Source organism: Ammospiza caudacuta, chromosome 31, assembly GCF_027887145.1.
Source record: "Ammospiza caudacuta isolate bAmmCau1 chromosome 31, bAmmCau1.pri, whole genome shotgun sequence".
In the NCBI taxonomy this organism is placed as follows: domain Eukaryota; kingdom Metazoa; phylum Chordata; class Aves; order Passeriformes; family Passerellidae; genus Ammospiza; species Ammospiza caudacuta.
Genome location: NC_080623.1, coordinates 3,327,756 through 3,349,211, shown reverse-complemented (window position 1 = coordinate 3,349,211; position 21,456 = coordinate 3,327,756). Strand labels below are relative to the sequence as shown.

Genomic DNA, 21,456 nt, shown 5'->3' with positions numbered 1-21,456 from the left:
GGATTAGGGGGTCAGGACAGGTTTAGGGGGTCCAGACAGGGTCCATTCAAGATTAGGGGGTCCAGGCAGGGTTATGGGGTCACACAGGGGGTCCCAGCAGTGTCAGGGCAGGGTTAGGAGGTCCAGGTAGGTTTAGGGGGTCAGGCCAGGGTTAGGGGATCAAGACAGGGGGTCCAGGCAGGGTTATGGCATGAGGGAAGGGGGTCAGAACAGCATTAGGGGGTCAAAACTGGGTCCACTCAAGATTAGGGGGTCCAAACAGGGTTATGGGGTCAGGACATTGGGTCAGGGCAGGATTAGAGGGTCAGGACAGGGTCCAGGCAGGGTTTTGGGGTCAGGACAGGGGGTCCAGGCAGGGGGTTGGGGGCAGTGACCCCACACTGCACATCAGGGACCCCCTCCCCACCTCCCCCCACACTGAGGGGACCCCCACCCTCCTCAGCACAGCCCAGCCCAAAGCCGACAGAAACATTTAATGGTTTTTGTGTAAAAAACAGTACAAAAGGTACAAAAACAGGGCAGGGATGGGGGCCTGGGGGGTTTGGGTGCTCCATGGGACCCCCAGGGCCAGGGGAGGTGACAGTGACAACACTGGCAGTGTCCAGGCCTCAGAAATCTCCTTGGAGATCTGCAAAAAAAGGAGAAATTGAGAGGTTTTTCCAGATAAAATAAAAATATCAGAGCAACAACCACTGCTCAGCTCCTTCCTTGTGTCCCTGTCACCAACCCTCAGTGGTGGCCCCACAACGGGACAGACCCCAAATCTAAAGGGACAGGCCCCAAAATGCAATAAAATAACCGAAAACCCAGAGGGACAGACCCCAAATTCAACAAAACAGACCCCAAAATTCAGTGAGAGACCCCCAAATCCAACGGGGCAGACCCCAAAATTCAATGAAAGACCCCAAATGCAGAAGGACAGACCGTAAATCCAACAGGACAGACCCCAAATCCAACGGGAGGCCCCAAATCCAGAGGGACAGACCCCCAAAATTCAATAAAATATCCCCAAATCCCACAGGACAGACCCCAAATCCAACAGGGCAGACCCCCAAATCCCACAGGAGACCCCCAAGCCTGTTCTCAGAGGCAGAGGCCCCTTTTGGGGTGGTTTCGGGGTGGTTTTGGGGTGGTTTTTGGGGTGGTTTTTGGGGTGGTTTTTGGGGTGGTTTCTGGGGTGGTTTTTGGGGTGGTTTCTGGGGTGGTTTCTGGGGTGGTTTCTGGGGTGGTTTCTGGGGTGGTTTTTGGGGACGGTTTTTGGGTGGTTTCTGGGGTGGTTTTTGGGATGGTTTTTGGGGATGGTTTTTGGGGATGGTTTTGGGGTGGTTTCTGGGTTGGTTTTGCGGTGGTTTTTGGGGTGGTTTTGGGGTGGTTTTGGGGTGGTTTTTGGGGATGGTTTTTGGGGTGGTTTTGGGGTGGTTTTGGGGTGGTTTTGGGGTGGTTTTTGGGGTGGTTTCTTAGATGGTTTTTGGGGTGGTTTTGGGGATGGTTTTTTGGGATGGTTTTTGGGGTGGTTTTGGGGTGGTTTCTGGGTTGGTTTTGGGGTGGTTTTTGGGGATGGTTTTGGGGTGGTTTCTGGGTTGGTTTTGGGTTGGTTTTTGGGATGGTTTTGGGGTGGTATCTGGGGTGGTTTTGGGGTGGTTTCTGGGTTGGTTTTTGGGGTGGTTTTGAGGTGGTTTTTGGGGTGGTTTTGGGGTCCCACCGCTGCGGCGGATGCGCTCTCCCCGCCGGGCGCTCTCCAGCCCCTCCACGAACTGCTCCAGGAGCCGCACGAATGGGGCCAGGCTGGTCCTCCTGTAGTCTGGAGAGAGTGGGGAGGGGGTGATGGGACCCCCAAACCCCATCCCTGACCCCCAAAACCACCACAGCCCTGAGCCCCAAAACCACAGCCCCAACCCCAAAACCCCAACCTTGACCCTCAAACCCACAGCCATGTTCCTCTAACCCCATCCCTGACCCCCAAAACCACAGCCCCGACCCTCAAAACTCCGTCCTCGACCCCCAAAACCACAGCCATGACCCCCAATCTCTGATCCTAACCCTCAAAACCACAGCCATGACCCCCAAAACCCCATCCCTGACCCCCAAAACCCTGTTCCCGACTCCCAAAACCCAACCTTGATACCCAATCCCCAACCCTGACCCCAAAACCCCAACCTAGACCCCCAAAATCCCAGCCTTGAACCCCAAACTCCAACCCTGACCCCAAACCCCAACCCATTAACCCAAATCCTGACCCCAAACCCCCCCTCACCCCTCATGCGCCGTTTGGGCTCAGTGTCCCCCCCCTCCTCCTGCTCGCCATCGCTGCCCGCCGCGTCCAGCTCCTGGCACAGGGACCTGGCACAGACAGACAGACACAGGACAATCGGGACAGACGGACAGACAGGGCAGGGGCAGGGTTATGGTGAGGATTAGGGTCAGGGTAGGATTAGGGTCGGGGTCAGGATCAGGGTTAGGATTAGGGTCAGGTTTAGGGACAGGGTAGGATTAGGGTCAGGTTCAGGATAAGGGTCAGGGTCAGAGTTGGATTTAGGGTCAGGGTTAGAGTTAGGGTTGGGTTTAGGGTCAGGTTCTGGGTTAGGGTTGGGGTTAATGTTAGGGTTAGGGTCAGGGTTAGGGTTGGGTTAGGGTCAGGGTTAGGATTAGAGTCAGGGTTTGGTTTAGGGTTAGGTTTAAGGCTAGAGTTTAGGGTTAGGGTCGGGGTTAGGGTGAGGATTAGGGTCAGGGTTAGGGTTGGGATTAGGGTCAGGGTTAAGTTCAGGGTGAAGGTCAGGTTTTGGTTTAGGTTTAGGTTTAAGGTTAGGGTTAGGTTTAAGGTCAGGGTCAGAGTTAGGGTTAGGGTCAGAATTAGGGTCAGGGTAGGGGTTGGGGTCAGAGTTAGGGTTAGGGTAGGATTAGAGTCAGGGTAGGATTAGGGTCGAGGTTGGGGTCAGAGTTAGGTTTTGGTTTAGGGTTAGTTTTAATGTTACAATTAGGGTTTAGGGTTTCAGGTTAGGGCTTGGGTTAGGGATGTGCTGGAGGGCTCTGGCAACCCCAGGACCCCCGGTGCCCTCAGTGACGTACGTGATGGTGAGGTTAGGGTTTGGGTTTAGGGTTTTGTGTTAGGGTTTGGGTTTCAGTTTAGGGTTAGGGTTTAGGGTTTTGTGTTAGGGTTTGGGTTTCAGTTTAGGGTTAGGGTTTAGGGTTTTGTGTTAGGGTTGGAGTTTAGGGTTTTGTGTTAGGGTTTGGGTTTCAGTTTGGAGTTAGGGTTAGGGTTTAGGGTTTTGTGTTAGGGTTTGTGTTTAGGGTTTTGTGTTAGGGTTTGGGTTTAGGGTTTTGTGTTAGGGTTTGGGTTTCAGTTTGGGGTTAGGTTTTGGGTTTAGGGTTTTGTGTTAGGGTTTGGGTTTCAGTTTAGGGTTAGGGTTTGGGTTTAGGGTTTTGTGTTAGGGTTAGGGTTTAGGGTTTTGTGTTAGGGTTAGGGTTTCAGTTTAGGGTTTGGGTTAGGGTTTAGGGTTTTGTGTTAGGGTTTGGGTTTCACTTTGGGGTTAGGGTTAGGGTTTAGGGTTTTGTGTTAGGGTTTGTGTTTAGGGTTTTGTGTTAGGGTTTGTGTTTAGGGTTTTGTGTTAGGGTTTGGGTTTAGGGTTTTGTGTTAGGGTTTGGGTTTCAGTTTAGGATTAGGGTTTGGGTTTAGGGTTCTGTGTTAGGGTTTGGGTTTCAGTTTAGGGTTAGGGTTTGGGTTTAGGGTTTTGTGTTAGGGTTTGGGTTTAGGGTTTTGTGTTAAGGTTTGGGTTTAGGGTTTTGTGTTAGGGTTTGGGTTTAGGGTTTGGGTTTAGGGTTTTGTGTTAGGGTTTGGGTTTCAGTTTGGGGTTAGGGTTAGGGTTTAGGGTTTTGTGTTAGAGTTTAGGGTTTAATGTTTAGGGTTTGGGTTAGGGGTGTTCTGTGGGGCTCTGGCAGCCCCAGGACCCCCCAGTGCCCCCAGTGACGTACGTGATGGTGGGCACTGAGAATGGATCAAACTCATCCAACTTCTGCAGGTCCAGGGGGACTGAAATGCGCCCTGAGACACAGAGAGAAAATGGGGTTTAGGGTTTTTTGGGCTTGGACATGGGGTAACTGACAGGTGGTTTAAAAATTTGTGTTTTTAGTTTTATGTGAAGAGTGGGATAATACAGGTGTCATAATGTATAATTAGAATAATAATTGCAATTAATAAAAATAACAATATTTATAAAAATCAGATTCACAATCTATAGTAATTTATAATAATTATCATATAATAGTAATATAATAAAAATATTCATGGTAGTATAGTATTAAATAATTTAATATATTATTTATAATTTATATCTAAGTTATCCATATAAAATATCTATGATTTTACATAAATATGTATATTTTATATATATTTTAATATATACTTTAAAGCATTATAGAGTATATTATATTTATATTGCTATATATGTTTAAAATACATACTATATATACAAAATTTTATATAAATTTTAAATGAATTATATATTAAAATGTAATTATATATAGGTTTTTTACATTTTAAATAAAATTTATATAAATTATATATTAAAAATAAATTCTATTTAGATTCATATTAAAATTATTTTTTAAATTAAGAAATTATATATTTAGAATAAATTACATATAAATTTATTATATATTATTATATATTATTACTAGTCTTATATATTATTATAAGATATATATAATATACATATATTATATTATATTATATTATATCTAAAATTTATAACAAATTTAAGATTTTTATATATACCAAAATACATATATAATTTATATCTATTATATAGAGTATAATATAACAAAATAATTTATAATAATAATAATTACAATTTATAACAATTATTACAGCCAGAACCTATTTATTCCTTCATTATAACACATTATAAGCACAGACCCTACACCATCCCCTATTATTAATAAAGCCACGTTTAAAACCTATCCCCTTTTATTTATAAAGTAATTTTTTAAAAGCCATCCTCTTATTTATAAAGCCATTTTTAAAACACTTTCCCAGCTCCATTTCCCTTTCCACAACCCCACCCACACCCTCCCACCCCATTTCCCCCACGCCCACCTGTTTTGGGGTGCCCACCTCTTTTGGGTGCCCACTTCTTTTGGGGTGCCCACCTCTTTTGGGGTCTTACCTGTTCTGGGGTGCCCACCTGTTTTGGGGTCCCACTTACTTGGGGTGCCCACCTGTTTTGGGCTGCCCAACTATTTGGGGTGCCCAACTATTTGGGGTGCCCACGTCTTTTGGGTGCCCACCTGCTTTGGGATCCCCACCTGTTTTGGGGTGCCCACCTGTTTTGGGGTGCCATCTGTTTTGGGTGCCCACCTGTTCTGGGGTCCCACTTACTTGGGGTGCCCACCTGTTTTGGGCTGCCCAACTATTCAGGGTGCCCACCTATTTGGGGTGCCCACCTGTTTTGGGATCCCACTTATTTGGGGTGCCCACCTGCTTTGGGGCGCCCACCTGCTTTGGGGTGCCCACCTGTTCTGGGGTTCCACCTGTTTTGGGGTGCCCACCTGTTCTGGGGTTCCACATGTTTTGGGGTGCCCACCTGCTTTGGGGTGCCCACCTGCTTTGGGGCGCCCACCTGTTTTGGGGTGCCCACCTGTTTTGGGGTGCACGCTGAAGGGGCTCTTGAGCAGGTGGCCGAGCCCTTTGCTGACGTTGCAGTCCAGGCGGGGGAAGCAGAGCTGCAGCATCACCTCCCACTCGGGGTGCCCGGCCCGGCCCCGCTCCCGCTCGCGCTCGGCGCGGGCCCGCAGCAGCTCCCAGCGCTGCACCGAGTCCTTCTTGCGGGGAAACTCCGCCTGCAGCGGCTCCCGCAGCTCTGGCGGCCGTCAAGGCTCAGCCGGGATCACTTTTACCCTTCCAGGACCCCATTTACCCTTCCAGGACCCCATTTACCCTTCCAGGAGTGCATTTACCCTTGCAGGATCCAATTCACCCCTCAGGATCCCATTGACCCTTCTAGGACCGCATTTACCCTTCCAGGACACCATTCACCCTTCCAGGATCACATTTACACTTCCAGGAGTGCATTTACCCTTCCAGGATCCGTTTTACACTTTCCAGGACCCCATTTACCCTTCCAGGATGCCATTTAGCCTTTCCAGGATCCAATTTACCCCTCAGGATCCCATTTACCCTTCCAAGACCCCATTGACCCTTCTAGGACCACATTTACCCTTCCAGGACACCATTCACCCTTCCAGGATCACATTTACCCTTCCAGGATCCATTTTACACTTTCCAGGACCCCATTTACCCTTCCAGGATGCCATTTAGCCTTTCCAGGATCCAATTTACCCCTCAGGACCACATTTACCCTTCCAGGATCTGTTTTACCCTTTCAGGAGCTCATTTACCCTTCTAACAGCACATATACCCTTCCAGGATCCGTTTTACACTTTTCAGAGTCCCATTTACTCTTCTAGGATCCCATTTACCCTTCTAGGGGTGCATTTACCCTTCCAGGATCCGTTTTACCCTTTCCAGGATGCCACTTATCCTTCCAGGACCCCATTCACCCTTCCAGGATCTGTTTCATCCTCTCCAGGGTCTCATTTACCCTTCCAGGACCCCATTTTAACCCATGCTTCAACCCCATCTTAAACCTCAAGTTTTAATCCCATATTTTAATTTTAACCCCATATTTTAATTTCAATGTCATATTTTAATCCCATATTTTAACCCCATATTTTAATTTTAACCCCACGCTTTAACCCCCAATTTTAACTCAATATTTTAAACTTTAACCCCACATTTTAACCCCATATTTTACCATATTTTAACCTCTCCCTCCCCACACCCCATTAGGAAGGAAACCCTCGGGGAGCAGGGCCAGCACCTTGTCCCATTTCTTGGGCAATTTTAATCCCACGTTTTAACATCATATTTTAACCCCACGTTTGAACTTTAACCCCACATTTTAACCCCGTATTTTAACTTTAACCCCACATTTTAACCCCATATTTTTATTTTAACCCCATTTGGAAGGATACCCTCGGGGAGCAGGGCCAGCACCTTGTCCCACCTCTCGGGGCTGCCCAGGATGTCCTGTGCCAGCAGCGCGTGCTGCTCGAAGTACTGCTGCACCACGGCCACCGAGCGCCTGGGGACATGGGGACAGAGGGCTCAGTGCCACCAGGGACACCAGAGAGGGCTCAGTGCCACCAAGCGCCTGGGGACATGGGGACACAGGGCTCAGTGCCACCAGTGCCACCAGAGAGGGCTCAGTGCCACCGAGAGCCTGGGGACAGGGGGACAGAGGGCTCAGTGCCACCAGGGACACCAGGGACAGAGGGCTCAGTGCCACCGAGAGCCTGGGGACAGGGGGACAGAGGGCTCAGTGCCACCAGGGACACCAGGGACAGAGGGCACAGTGCCACCACAGAGGGCTCAGTGCCACCAGGGAGGGCTCAGTGCCACTGAGCGCCTGGGGACACGGGGACAGAGGGCTCAGTGCCACCAGGGACACCAGGGACAGAGGGCTCAGTGCCACCAGTGCCACCAGGGACAGGCTCAGTGCCACCAAGCGCCTGGGGACATGGGGACACAGGGCTCAGTGCCACCAGGGACACCAGGGACAGAGGGCTCAGTGCCCACCAGGACAGCTCAGTGCCACCGAGCACCTGGGGACACGGGGACAGAGGGCTCAGTGCGACCAGAGAGGGCTCAGTGCCACCGAGCGCCTGGGGACATGGGGACACAGGGCTCAGTGCCACCAGTGCCCCTGGGGACAGGCTCAGTGCCACCAAGAGCCTGGGGACAGGGACAGAGGGCTCAGTGCCACCAGTGCCCACGGGGATAGAGGGCTCAGTGCCACCAGGGACAGAGGGCTCAGTGTCACCGAGCGCCTGGGGACACAGGGATAGAGGGCTCAGTGCCACCAGTGCCACCAGGGACAGAGGGCTCAGTGCCACCAGGGAGGGCTCAGTGCTCTGGGTAAAAAAAAAAGTAAAACTTCTCTGCCAAATCCTCACCCACCTGATGAAGGGGTGCACGGGCTGGGACAGGCTCACCTTCTTCACCGTGTCTGCTCCGCCCTGGGGGACAGGGGGGGTCAGTTTTGGGGGGTGGGCAGGGCACCCCAAACCCACCTGCTCCAGGGTGAGGGGGTGCTGGGCACCCCAAACCCACCTGCTGCAGCGGCAGGGAGTGCCCAAACTCCCCCAAATCCACTTTCACCCAGATCAGAGGTACCCAAAGCCCCATAAATCCATTTTCACCAGGGTCAGGGGTGCCCAAATCATCACAAACCCATCTTGACCAGGCTCAGGAGGTGCCCAAACCCACCTTGACCAGGCTCAGGGGGTACCCAAACCCCTCCAAACCCACCTTGACCAGACTCAGGAGGTGCCCAAACCCACCTTGACCAGGCTCAGGGGTACCCAAATCCACCTTGACCAGGCCCAGGAGTACCCAAACCCCTCCAAACCCATCTTGACCAGGCTCAGGAGGTGCCCAAACCCCCCAAACCCACCTTGACCAGGCTCAGGGGTGCCCAAAGCCCCATAAATCCAATTTCACCAGACTCAGGAGGTGCCCAAACCCACCTTGACCAGGCTCAGGGGGTACCCAAACCCCCCCGAACCCACCTTGACCAGGCTCAGGTACTCCACAGCCGCTGCCCTCAGGGCTGGGGACCATTTCCTGACGTGGTCGTCGCACACCCAGCAGTGCACACCCCTCCTGCCAGAGTACACCCACAGGCGGTGCCGCACGCCCAGGTCCTCTGTGGGGGCATAGAGGGGGTTTGGGGGGGGCACACAGGGGGTTTGGGGGGGCACAAGTGGGTTTACAGGGGCCACTGATGTGTTTGAGGGAGCACAGATGGGTTTTGGGGGGCACAGGTGGGGTTTGGAGTGGGCACAGATGGGTTTGGGGGAGGCACAGATGGGTTTGGGGGAAGCACAGATGGGTTTGGGGGAAGCACAGATGGGTTTAGAGGAGGAAATATGGATTTGGGGGGGCATAGATGGGTTTGGAGGGGCACACATGGGCTTAGGAGGGGCACAGATGTATTTGACGGAGCATAGATGGGTTTTGGAGGGCACAGATGGGGTTTAGGGGGGCACAGATGGGTTTGAGGACCACACCAGGACAAGCTGTGGTGACCATCACAGATGGGTCTGGGGGCACAGATGGGTTTTGGAGGGGGTACAGATGGGTTGGGGTGGGCACAGATGGATTTGGGGTAGGCACAGATGGGTTTTGGAGGGGGTACAGATGGGTTTTGGAGGGGACACAGAGGGAGGTGGTGGAGTCACCATGCCTGGATGCATTTAACGAAAATTGGATGTGGCACTCAGTGCTGTGGTTTGGTTGAGATGTTTGGGCTGGTTTGGGCATGATTACCTTTAAATTCTCTTACAGCCTGGTCATTCTGTAAATTCTGTGAATTCTGGCAATTCCCAGGGACCAGGGAGGTGGTGGAGTCACCATCCCTGGGTGTGTTTAAAAAATGATTGGACGTGGCACTGGGTGCTATGGTTTAGTTGAAGTATTGGGGCTGAGTTGGACTTGATGACCTCAAAATTCCCTTCCAGCCTGGTCATTCTATAAAATCTGTGAATTCTTTGGGGTCTGGCATCACTGTGAGACCTGGACAGGCCCCGTGTGCCCCCAAGCCCCTCACCCACGAGCGCGCGGTCGATGATGCGGACGGCGATGGTCATCAGCGTCCAGCACTTGGAGCAGATATCAGCCGAGCTGGGGGCAGAGTGAGGGGGCTCAGGTGGACACCCCACACCCCTGAACCCCCTCCCAGCCCCACAACCCCCCAAAAAACCTGCAGCACGTCCTGACATCGTCATAATCCGTCATGTCAATGTCAAACACCAGCTCCTTCTCCTGCGGCTGGAAGGCTCCCAGGTGCACTGTGTTGTGCTGGTTGGGCTGCAGGAGGGATGGGATGGGCTCAGCGTGGCCAGAGACCCCTGCAGACCCCCCCAGCCCGGTGGTCGGGACTCACCCGGTGGGAATAGACAGCGCCGATGTCGATTTTGTAGGGGTTGATCTTCTGCAGCTCCCGCTCCAGCTCCTGGGGGCTGCTGAAGGACTGGAAGCGCAGGTAGACATCGTCCCGCAGGGTGAAGGAGAATTCCCGCAGCTGGAAGTAGTTCTTCACTGCAGGGATGGAGAGGGTCGGGGGGGGGGTCAATGCCATCCTAAATCCCCCCATTAGAGTCACCCCCAGACCCCCCTTTCCCTGCTCCTCCCGGTGTCCCGGTCAGAGCATCCACCCACCGCCCGTCCCGGCATCCCAAAGTGCGCTGGGACCGGGCATCGGGGTGTTGCTGTCGGGTATGGGTGCCCCCCGCCCGGTATCGGTGCCCCCCGCCCGGTATCGATGCCTCCGCTCGGTATTGATTCCCCCAGCCCGGTATCGGTGCACTCCACCCGGTACCGGCGTCCCCGCCCGCTACTACGGTCCCCGGTAGAGCCCCCCCGTCCGGTATCACGGTCCCCGGTGAAGCCCCCTGCCCGGTATCACAGTCCCCGGTACAGCCCCCCTTCCGGTACCGGTGCCCCCGCCCGGTATCACGGCTCCCGGTAGAACCCCTCGCCCGGTATCCATGCACCCTGCCCGGTATCACGGCTCCCGGTAGAGCCCTCCGTCCGGTATCCATGCACCCTGCCCGGTATCACGGCTCCCGGTAGAACCCCCCGCCCGGTATCCATGCACCCTGCCCGGTATCACGGCTCCCGGTAGAACCCCCCGCCCGGTATCCATGCACCCTGCCCGGTATCACGGCTCCCGGTAGAGCCCTCCGTCCGGTATCACGGCCCCCGGTGAAGCCCCCCCCGGTACCGGTTCCCCCGCGCTCACCGCCGCCGTAGCTGAGCCAGCGGCCGTAGGGGCCGTGCGGGAAGAGCCGCCGGTAATAGACCGGGAGCAGCTCGGGCAGCGCCGCCGGATCGAACCCCGCCATGGCGGGAACGGAGCGCCGGGAAGCGGCGGGAAACGGCGGCGCCGGGCCCGGGGGCTGCCGGGAGTTGTAGTCCGGCCCCTCGCCGAGGGGGCAGGGGCACCGGGAACCGGGGGAGTGGGAGGAGAGCAAAGCACCGGGGAGGTCCCGGGATCCGCGGGGGTCGGGGGGTCCCGGGACCGGGAGGGTGGCGGGGTGCTGAGGTCCGGGGATATCCCGAGGTTCGAGGGGGTCCCGAGGCGGGTGGGAACCGGGGGGCTGAGGTTAGGGAGGATTTTGGGGTCCTGTAATGCCCCGGGAGCGCGGAGGTCCCGGGATGTCCCGGTGGTCCGGGGGTATCCCGGGACCCGGAGAAATCCGGGGGCGTGGGGGTCCGGGGGTGTCCCGGGGCTCGAGGGGGTCCCGAGGAGGGTGGGAGTCGAAGGGCTGAGTTTAGGGGGGATTTTGGGGGTCCTGAAGTGCCCCGGGGTGGGTGGGTCCGGGAGCGCGGAGGCCCCGGGATGTGCCGGTGTCCGGAGAAATCCGGGGGCGTGGGGGTCCGGCGGTGTCCCGGGGTCCAAGGGGGTCCCGGGAGGGGCTGTCCGGGATTGTCCCGAGGTCCCCGGACACGCGGTCCTGGTTTGTCCCGGTGTCCGGTAGACCCGGTGGTGCTGAGCTCCCGGGTGGTCCCGGCTTTCGGGGTGATCCCAGGATCTGGGAGGGTCCCGGGACAGCCCCGTGATCCGGAGGGCACCCGGGGATGTTCCGTGCCCCGCGATGGTCCCGGGCTCCGTGGGTTTCCCGGGACGGCCCCGCACCGATGCGGGAACGCGCGGGCGCTGCCCCGCTGCCGTTAACGATTCCCCGCAAGAGCGAAGCCCCGGGACACATCTCGGGACACCGCCCGCAGCCCGGCGGGCTCCAGGCGGCAGCAGCGGGACGAGCCCGTGAGAGGACGGGGCGGAGCCGCTCCCGCATCCCGGTAGCGCCCGGAGGCCCAGCGGTATCACCGCGATCTGCCCCGGGATCCGCAAATTAATTATTAACAGCGCCCGGAGGGAAAGGCCGAGGTCAGGGCAAACGTCTCCCGCTCGCGTCCTACTCGCCATCCCGTTACCGGTACCGGTGCCACCACCGAGGATGTGGCTGTGCGCGGTGGCGGCCGCGCTGCTGGCGCTGCTCCTGCTGCGCCGCTGGCACCGGGAGCGGCAGACGGTGCCGCGGCTCTCGGAGAAGCACGTGCTGATCACGGGCTGCGACAGCGGCTTCGGGAAGCTCCTGGCGCGGCAGCTGGACCGGCGCGGGCTGCGGGTGCTGGCCGCCTGCCTGACGGAGAGCGGCGCCGCGCAGCTGCGGGCCGGCACCTCCGAGCGGCTGCAGACCGTGCTGCTGGATGTCACCTGCAGCGAGAGCATCGCCCGTGCCACCGCCTGGGTGCGGGAGCGCGTGGGGGATCAAGGTAAAAAGGGGTCGATGTCCTTCTTGTCACCCTGGTGTCCCCTCTGGCTTTCCATGCCAGGCTATGGAGCAATTACGGCTCTGTAATTAATTCCTGTCCCCTTCTCTGGCGACATCCATCTGCCATCGGGTCCTGCAGGCACAGAGTTCACTTTGCCCACTCAACACAAGCAAACCTGGCACAGGGCTGTGGGCTTTGGGACTGTTGCAGGCATCTTTTATGAAAAATCCTTTCTTTAGGATTTTTCTTCCTGAGAAGCTGAGAGGTGTCAGGAACAAAATGTGAACAGTGGTTATCTGCTGCTGTGGAATGCAACAGGTGGATCTTTAATTAGTCTATGTTAGATGTTTCTAATTAATGCTAATCACAGCTTAGCTAGCTCGGACAGAGAGTCTGAGACAGAGCTTTTGTTATCATTCTTTGCTATTCCATTCTTAGCTGGCCTTCTGATGAAGTCCTTTCTTCTATTCTTTTAGTATAGTTTTAATATAATATATATCATAAAATAATCAATCAAGCCTTCTGAAACATGGAGTCAGATCCTCTTCTCTTCCCTCAACCTGAGACCCCTGTGAACACGGTCACAAGGCACAGCCCCAACTCATCCCATCCCCTCTGCAGGGCTCTGGGGGCTGGTGAACAACGCAGGCATCGCCATCCCCACCGCCCCCAACGAGTGGCTGAGCAAGGAGGACTTTGTCAAGGTGCTGGATGTCAACCTGGTGGGGCTGGTGGAGGTGACCCTGAGCCTGCTGCCCCTGGTGCGGCGGGCGCGGGGCCGCGTGGTCAACGTGGCCAGCGTGATGGGCCGCCTGTCCTTCTTTGGTGGAGGCTACTGCATCTCCAAGTACGGCGTGGAAGCCTTCTCTGACAGCCTCAGGTAAGTCTGGATCAGCAGACTTACAAGTTCTACATCATGATTTCCCAACTTGTTTTTCTGGACTTCATCTTGCACAGCTGTCAGTTCTCACCCTCACACAGCTGTGATCGGGCACAGGTCGGTCTTGTCTCTGCTGCTGAAGTGAGCAGCTCCTGAAATGGAGCCTCTCCTGTGGACATTGCTCCTGTCCAAGATCCTGCAGGACATGCCCCTGCTGCCCTGAGCTTTGCTTTGTTCCCTGCATATCCAGATGTGGCAAACATTTGCTGGCACGCCATCTCAGCCACGTACCAGGCTGGCACAATGTCCACTGGCATGGTCAGGCTCAGCTCCACACCTGTGGCACAAGGGAGAAGTGGGCATGGAGCCTCACCCGTGGACATTGGCCCTGTCCAAGATCCTGTAGGACGTGACCCTGCTGCCCTGAGCTTTGCTTTGTTCCCTGCATATCCAGATGTGGCAAACATTTGCTGGCACAGCATCTCAGCCACGTGCCAGGCTGGCACAGAGTCCACTGGTTCTGCTGCACACCTCTGGCATGACGCTCCATGCCATGGGAGATGTGGGCATGGAGCCTCACCCATGGACATTGGCCTTGTCCAAGATCCTGCAGGATGTGACCCTGCTGCCCCAAGATTTGCTTTGTTCCCTGCATATCCAGATGGGTGGCAAACATTTGCTGACACAGCAACTCAGCCACGTGCCAGGCTGGCACAATGTTCACTGGCATAGTCAGGCTCAGCTCCACACCTGTGGCACGAGGGAGATGTGGGCATGGAGACTCCCCTGTGGACATTGGCCCAGCTGCCCTGAGCTTTGCTTTGTTCCCATCCAATCCAGATGTGGCAAACATTTGCTGACACAGCATCTCAGCCACGTGCCAGGCTGGCACAATGTTCACTGGCATGGTCAGGGTCTGCTCCACACCTCTGGCATGAGGCTGCATGCCATGGGAGATGTGGGCATGGAACCTCCCCTGTGGACATTGGCCCTGCTGCCCCAAGTTTACTTTGTTCCCAACCCATCCAGTTGTGCCAAATGTTTACTGAATCACCACCTCAGCCACGTGCCAGGCTGGCACAATGCCCAATGGCGTGGTCAGGCTCTGCTCCACACCTCTGGCACGAGGCTCCATGCTATGGGAGATTTGGGCACCGGCACCCTTGGGTGCTGCTCCCATGTCCCACAGGGCTCAATCCCTTCCAGGATCGAGATGCACAACTTCGGGGTGAAGGTCAGTGTGATCGAGCCAGGCTACTTCAAAACCATGATCACCAACGTTGAGAACCTGGAGAAGAATTTTCAGGCCTGCTGGGAGAAGCTTCCTGCAGAAATCAAAGCGAGTTATGGGGAGAGTTACTTGAGGGACTGTAAGTACCTCCCCCAAAAGCTGAGTGATTATTTTGTCTCCTGACACAAGGAGTCCCATGGGGGTCCCATGGGGGTCCCACTGCTCCAAACCCCCCTGGAGCCACCTGGCTCTGCCCAGTTCCAGGATCTCAGTGGTATTTTCTGCCTCTGCAGTTGTTTCCCTGCTCAAGCTGCTGCAGAAGGGCTACAACACGGACCTGTCCCTGGTCACCAACTGCATGGAGCACGCTCTGACCAGCCAGCACCCCCGTAGCCGCTATTCTGCTGGCTGGGATGCCAAGCTGCTCTACCTGCCCCTCAGCTACCTGCCCTCAGCCCTCAGCGACGCCCTGTTCACCGCGTTCTACCCCAAATCTGGTGGGAAAGCCTGAGGTGGGCTTGCAGCTGGCAGCCAGATCAGAGTAAGATCCAATAACGCTCAGCTGGATCCAGAATTGGCTGCCGCACTGAATTTGTAACTGCATTTATGTCTGACCCTCTGTGCCCTGCTCATAGATGGGTTTGTCTTGAATAAATTTTGTCCTGTCCCCTCCTGGCTGAGCGTGGTGTCACTCAGGCTGTGCCTGGAGGCTCTGGTGCTTTGAGCACCTGCTGCATTCAGGATCCAGCCCTGGAAAGGTGCCAGGGGACTTGCCCAGACTGGCACCCCAGGTGTTGGCACATGCCAGTAAAACTCAGACCTGTTCCAACCTGAGCAGATTTCCCTCGAGGCAAAGAACTGGGCAGCTTCTTACAGAATCCTCCTCCTCCTCCTCCCCTGCTTCCTCCGCCTCCTCCTGAAGCTGGTTGGGGGACACTGTGCTGCTCCATCACCACATTTGGGGACACCGCTGCCCACCAACGCTGGGTGAGAGGGAAAGACCCAGGGCTGGTGCTGCTGGCGGTGTCTGGAAGGTTCCAGCACCAGGATGGATCCAACCAGGATGGATCCATCCAGGATGGATCCACCTGCTATGGGCACAGCAGAGCCCCAGGCACAGCGACAATGCCGCAACGCCAAGCAGGGAATTACCCAAACCACAAATCAAGGAGGACAAACCTCCCCGCGGGCAGGGAGCTGCCGCAATCCCGGCTCGATAAACGCGGCCGGAGCGCGGTTTGTCCCCGAGCGGTGCCACCACCGAGGATGTGGCTGTGCGCGGTGGCGGCCGCGCTGCTGGCGCTGCTCCTGCTGCGCCGCTGGCACCGGGAGCGGCAGACGGTGCCGCGGCTCTCGGAGAAGCACGTGCTGATCACGGGCTGCGACAGCGGCTTCGGGAAGCTCCTGGCGCGGCAGCTGGACCGGCGCGGGCTGCGGGTGCTGGCCGCCTGCCTGACGGAGAGCGGCGCCGCGCAGCTGCGGGCCGGCACCTCCGAGCGGCTGCAGACCGTGCTGCTGGATGTCACCTGCAGCGAGAGCATCGCCCGTGCCACCGCCTGGGTGCGGGAGCGCGTGGGGGATCAAGGTAAAAAGGGGTCGATGTCCTTCTTGTCACCCTGGTGTCCCCTCTGGCTTTCCATGCCAGGCTGTGGGGCAATCACGGCTCTGTAATTAATTCCTGTCCTCTTCTCTGGCGACATCCATCTGCCATCGGGTCCTGCAGGAGCGCTGCCCACTCAGAGAGTTCAGCTTTCAGTCCTTTCTCCCTGAAAATCAGCTAATTAACACATGATTACCCCAACAGCTCTCCTGCCACCTTGTCCACTTGTAAGAGCCTAATTGAGAGATGTGGGGCTCCAGGGGCTCTCCAAAATGCAGTTTAGTCCATCCAAGAGGTTACAGCAGTCCAGGGTCATGGGTGACAGAGCTGTGCCTACAGCTGTCAGCTCCAGCTGCAGGCAGGCCTGGAGACCCTTTGGTTTTGGTTACATTGCATTTTATACTTTTCTTTTGGTTCCAATGCATTTTATACTTTTCTTTGCTGAGCATCTTAATACAGCAGAACCAATCTACACCTTAACTATTTTCTATAGCCTATCATAACTACTGTAATTACCATATTCATGTTACTGTTCTCCACTCACTAAAAGTTAGTACATTACACTTAAAGCCAGAGGTTGTTTTTCAGTTTTCTTGCAGTGGAAGATTCTGAGATCTTTTTTCTACTTGCAACTTTGCTGCCTTGTTTGCCTGTGCTACCTTCCTGCTTGGTAAAAACATCTTCTTGTTTGGGGTGGGTTTATCCTTTGCTCTAAGCCATAAAAATCCCTTTTAGCTAACAAACCCTTTGACTTCTTGGTTATCCTGCGAGACTGGCTCAGCAATTCTTTTCTTCTATATCAAAATCTGCTTCCATCTATATTCCTTCATCAGACTCTACATTTTAAAATCTTTCTGCTAAGCACACATATCTGTGAGACTTTCTTGTCAAACTTCCATCCTTCCTAACACCCACTCAACACAGGCGAGGCTGGCACTGGGCTGTGAGCTTTGGGACAGCCCCAACTCACCCCATCCCCTCTGCAGGGCTCTGGGGGCTGGTGAACAACGCAGGCATCGGCAGCCCCACGGCCCCCAACGAGTGGCTGAGCAAGGAGGACTTTGTCAAGGTGCTGGATGTCAACCTGGTGGGGCTGGTGGAGGTGACCCTGAGCCTGCTGCCCCTGGTGCGGCGGGCGCGGGGCCGCGTGGTCAACGTGGCCAGCGTGATGGGCCGCCTGTCCTGTTTCGGTGGAGGCTACTGCATCTCCAAATTCGGCGTGGAAGCCTTCTCTGACAGCCTCAGGTACGGTTCTGTCAGCCCCCGCAGCTCTCCTCGCTGTCCTCTGGCGGGGTTTTATTTCTGTATTTACTCGCGGTTACATTTTCCCCAGAGAGGTTGTGAAACGCTGAGCACAAGTGGGTTGGGAGCGTGGGCAGGGCTGTGGGTGTGAAACCAGGGCAAGGATTTCAAGGAGATCTGGATGGACCAGTCCAGGAGGTCCTGGGGTGCCCAAGGGTCCGGGGTTTTGGTGTTCAGGGGAGTCTTGATGGGCTGAGATTTTGGGAGGTCCCGGGATCCAGAAATGTTCTGGGGTGGTCTTGAGGCACTGAGGTTCAGGGGGATTCCAGGATCCCGGGATCCAGAGGAGTCCTGGGGCGCTGAGAATATGAGGCGTCCTAGGATACGGGACTACTCCAGGATCCCGGGATCCAGAGGGGTCCAGGAGAGCCCCGGGGCGCTGAGATTCAGGAAAGTCCCAGGATCCGGGAGTTCTCTGGGGTTTGGGATGATCCTGAGGCACTGAGGTTCAGGGGGATTCCAGGATCCCGCGATCCAGGGATGTCTCGGGATCCAAGAGGGTCCCTGGAGCAAGGTTAAGATTCCCCTGCGCCCATGATGGAACGCCTGGGGTGTGCCACAAACTCCCCCCCGATCTCTGCCCCCCTCGGGGCAGCAGCTCCCGCTGACGCCCCCACCTCGGGCAGGCGGGAGCTGCGTCCCTTCGGGGTTCAGGTCTCCATCATCGAACCTGGAGGCTTCCAGACCGGAATGATCGACCCCGGCCCGCTGGTGAAGGGCTTCGTTCACCTCTGGGAGCGGCTCCCTGCAGAAACCCAGGCAGCCTACGGCCGCCACTACGTGGACAAATGTGAGTCCATCCCCACATCCCCCTGATCCCACCTCCATCCCTCTGACCCCCTTGTGCCCACCCAGATGCCAGGAGCACCGCGCTGCTGCACCGCCTGAGCAGCTCCCGCCTGTCGCCTGTCACCGATGCCATGGCACACGCGCTGCTGTCCCGCCGTCCCCGCAGCCGCTACGCCGCGGGCTGGGATGCTCGGCTCATCTTCCTCCCCCTCAGCTACTGCCCGGCCTGGCTGTCCGACGCCATCATCGGCTTCTTCCTGCCCATCCCGGCCAGCGGGGTCCCCTGATGGCCGCCGGAGCGGGGACATGGCCCGTGAGTGTCTCAGGACCTCGGGAAGACGCTCAATAAAGGCGGTGCAATGCTGGAAGTGTCCCATGGTCACTTGGCCACGGTGCCGGTGACCACCGGGGAATCCCGCGGCACGATCCCGGTCTATGCCTGTGCTCATAGCAGCTGCATAACCCGGGATATCCTGGCTCGGCTGGCAGGGACCGAGCCGGGAAAGGCAGAGCGGTGTTTATCCACCCCCTAGGTACAGCATAACCCGGGATATCCCGGCTTGGCTACAGGGAACGGGCTGGGAAAGGCAGAGCCGTATTTATCTATCCCCTGGTCACGGCGTATCCCGGGATATCCCGGTTGAGCTGCAGGGAACGGGCCGGGAAAGGCAGAGCCGTATTTATCTATCCCCTGGGCACGGCGTATCCCGGGATATCCTGGCTTGGCTGCAGGGACTGAGCTGGGAAAGGCAGAGCGATGTTTATCCATCCCCTGAGCGCGGCATAACCCGGGATATCCCGGCTGAACGGGCTGGGAAAAGCAGAGCGATGTAGAGCCATGTTTATCTATCCCCTGGGCACGGCATATCCCGGGATAACCCGGCTGATCTGCCAGGGAACGGGCTGGGAAAGGCAGAGCCGTGTTTATCCATGCCCTGGGCTCGTGGGCGGTGATCCCTGCGTCACTCATCGGGCTAATTAAGAGCTGATTAGCGATCAGTACTCAGGGCAGGTCTCCGAGGCTGCGCATTTTCTTGCGGGACCGGAGCAGCACCAGCTCAACCCCCCCAGCTCCGGCAAGGACCGAGCCCACGCTGGACTGGGACCCCGAAATGCGACGGGGAGGGCGGGAGGGATGAGGATGAGGATGAGGAGGAGCCGGGACCTTGCTCAAGCCGCCTTCAGCCTCGCCGAGCTGCTTCTCCAGCCAAGGAAGCTTTTCCCGAGTGTTTTCCTTGGCTTAGAAAATTCAAACGCGCCCTGCAGCCCCCGCAGGTCGCGATCGGGGTCGGGATGTCCCCAGGGGCCGGGATGTCCCAAGGGGTGGGGATGTCCCCAGGGGGCCGGGATGTCCCCAAGGGGTCAGGATGTCCCCAAGGGGTCAGGATGTCCCCAGGGTGGGGATGTGGCGTTCCAAGCCCCCGGGAGCTGCAGCCTTGGCTGTACCTGCCGTGAGACACCAAATTGTGCCCAAATCCCTCCGGCTGCCAGGGGAGGGAAGGATTTGGAGAATTGCAGATCCCCAGCGCTGCCTCTGCTTGGAGCCCCCCTCTGCAGCTGCACACTTGGGGTGCTGAGAGCACATTTGGGGTGCTGAAAGCCTTGGGGCACCCCAATATTGCGGCAGGGATGGGCAGAAAGGGCTGAGCTGCCGTGACGGCGTTCACAGGGCCCCAGGATGAGAGAAGAGACGAGGATCTGACTCTGTTTCAGAAGACTTGATTTATTATTTTTAATACAATTATTAATAATTTAATAATATTATTTTATATCATTACATACTACATATAATATATCTATAATATAATATATAATATATTCTTAATATAATAGATAATATATTCATAATATATTTAATATATTATTTTAAATTTTATAATTATAATGGTTATAAATATATTTATATTTTAATTAATATTTATTTATATTTTAATTTTAATTTAATTTAATTTATAATTTATTTTAATATATTAATTTTAATAATTTAAATATTATTATTGTTTAATATATATCTTATTATATATTATACAATAAAACATATATATTGTTTTATTATATTATGTATAATAATATATATATTTTTATATACTATATTATATTAAATCTATACTAAAAAAATAGAAGAAAGGATTTTCATCAGAAGGTTTAAAGGAATAGAATAGGAATGGAATGATAATAAAATCTTGTGACTGACCCGAGTGTGAGACAGCTGGACTATGACTGGCCATTAATTAGAAACAACCAACCAATCACATATCAAACTGTTGCATTCCACAGCAGCAGATAATCATTATTTACATGTTGTTCTTGAGGCTTATCAGCTTCTCAGGAGAAAAAATCCTAAGAAAAAAAATAATTTTTCAGAAAATATCACAGCTACAAGCTGCCTGTCCCAACCCCTCTCAGCTGGCTTGGAAATACAACCAGCCCCCAAACCTCGCTGTTCCCACCAGGATCAGAACCCCCGCACAATCCTTGACGGCAGAATTCTGCAAAGAATAAAACAAAATAAATCATAACTGGTGGGATGTGATCTTTGGGTGGTCACCAACTGCAAATGGAATCTTTAATAAGTTGTCTTTTGTTAATATTAGTTGGAATAAGTTTAGGATTATCCATTGTATTGCTAATTTGGAATTGGAGGATACTACAGTGAATAACTGTGTTAACCTCCTTATCAAACATGCATGGTAAAGCACTAAAGCACGTTTATTGTCACAGGAATTTGCATGAAGTAAAAGAATTTATTTATTCCTTTTAGGAAAGGGGGGAACGAGGCAGAGTGGAAATTTTCCAGGGCAGAAATCCATTTTGATTTAGGTGCAATGTACATTTTTGAGTTAAGTCTGTAGCTTGCTGTTTAGTCTGACTGCTCAGCCCCAGAATTCGGTGTGAAAATCGCCTGACCTGTTAAATAAAACCAGCAGAGCATTTCTTCCCCTTTGGGTGGGACAAATCCCCGCAGCCCCTCACCACCGCCACGACCCCAAATGACCCAAAATGTGCCCGAAAATGCCGAGTTCCTGTTTGGAAGCCGCTCCTGCCAGGCTCGGTACCCGCACACGAGGTCACCAGCGCTGGGTTTGTTGTTGTGAGCCCCCGACTTATCAGCGCCCTGGCGCTTCCCCGCTCCCCGAGCCTTCCTTCCGAGCTGATTGTTGATCCCGCAGTCTTGGCCGCGCTGGAAAAAAAAGGAGATTTCCTGCAATTGTTTCGCAGGGCTTTGCAAAAGCCGTTTCGCAGCACGATGCAAAATT

The 21,456-nt window shown here is 54.6% G+C and overlaps 3 protein-coding genes across 3 annotated transcripts; 2 read left to right on the top strand and 1 right to left on the bottom strand.

Moving 5' to 3' along the window:
* Positions 1-452: 452 nt before the first annotated feature.
* Positions 453-10,976, bottom strand: PRIM1 (DNA primase subunit 1). The gene is made up of 12 exons (XM_058822181.1): positions 10,860-10,976; positions 10,002-10,156; positions 9,819-9,925; positions 9,666-9,739; positions 8,626-8,762; positions 8,015-8,073; positions 7,030-7,139; positions 5,634-5,855; positions 3,970-4,039; positions 2,255-2,340; positions 1,703-1,801; positions 453-628 (listed from the first exon to the last, which is right to left on the bottom strand). The coding sequence occupies exons 1-12, from the start codon at positions 10,960-10,962 to the stop codon at positions 609-611; spliced, it is 1,242 nt and encodes a 413-aa protein (XP_058678164.1). The 5' UTR covers positions 10,963-10,976; the 3' UTR covers positions 453-608.
* A 987-nt stretch (positions 10,977-11,963) lies between these two features.
* Positions 11,964-15,177, top strand: LOC131569818 (retinol dehydrogenase 16-like). Its single transcript, XM_058822108.1, has 4 exons — positions 11,964-12,397; positions 13,019-13,277; positions 14,484-14,647; positions 14,802-15,177. The coding sequence occupies exons 1-4, from the start codon at positions 12,079-12,081 to the stop codon at positions 15,017-15,019; spliced, it is 960 nt and encodes a 319-aa protein (XP_058678091.1). The 5' UTR covers positions 11,964-12,078; the 3' UTR covers positions 15,020-15,177.
* Positions 15,178-15,774: 597 nt separating this feature from the next.
* On the top strand, positions 15,775-18,486 carry LOC131569836 (retinol dehydrogenase 16-like). Its single transcript, XM_058822135.1, has 4 exons — positions 15,775-16,093; positions 17,095-17,353; positions 18,037-18,200; positions 18,266-18,486. The coding sequence occupies exons 1-4, from the start codon at positions 15,775-15,777 to the stop codon at positions 18,484-18,486; spliced, it is 963 nt and encodes a 320-aa protein (XP_058678118.1).
* Positions 18,487-21,456: the final 2,970 nt, after the last annotated feature.

Excerpts from the sequence above, each read along its gene's own strand:
- LOC131569818 (XM_058822108.1), top strand. The coding sequence starts at position 12,079 with ATGTGGCTGTGCGCGGTGGCGGCCGCGCTGCTGGCGCTGCTCCTGCTG. Across the intron at positions 13,278-14,483 it reads GCCTTCTCTGACAGCCTCAG|GATCGAGATGCACAACTTCG; the intron begins GTAAGTCTGGAT and ends AATCCCTTCCAG. Across the intron at positions 14,648-14,801 it reads GGAGAGTTACTTGAGGGACT|TTGTTTCCCTGCTCAAGCTG; the intron begins GTAAGTACCTCC and ends CTGCCTCTGCAG.
- LOC131569836 (XM_058822135.1), top strand. The coding sequence starts at position 15,775 with ATGTGGCTGTGCGCGGTGGCGGCCGCGCTGCTGGCGCTGCTCCTGCTG. Across the intron at positions 17,354-18,036 it reads GCCTTCTCTGACAGCCTCAG|GCGGGAGCTGCGTCCCTTCG; the intron begins GTACGGTTCTGT and ends CACCTCGGGCAG. Across the intron at positions 18,201-18,265 it reads CCGCCACTACGTGGACAAAT|ATGCCAGGAGCACCGCGCTG; the intron begins GTGAGTCCATCC and ends GTGCCCACCCAG.
- PRIM1 (XM_058822181.1), bottom strand. The coding sequence starts at position 10,962 with ATGGCGGGGTTCGATCCGGCGGCGCTGCCCGAGCTGCTCCCGGTCTAT. Across the intron at positions 8,074-8,625 it reads AGTACCTGAGCCTGGTCAAG|GGCGGAGCAGACACGGTGAA; the intron begins GTGGGTTCGGGG and ends CCTGTCCCCCAG. Across the intron at positions 5,856-7,029 it reads GCTGGCCCTGCTCCCCGAGG|AGCTGCGGGAGCCGCTGCAG; the intron begins GTATCCTTCCAA and ends GACGGCCGCCAG.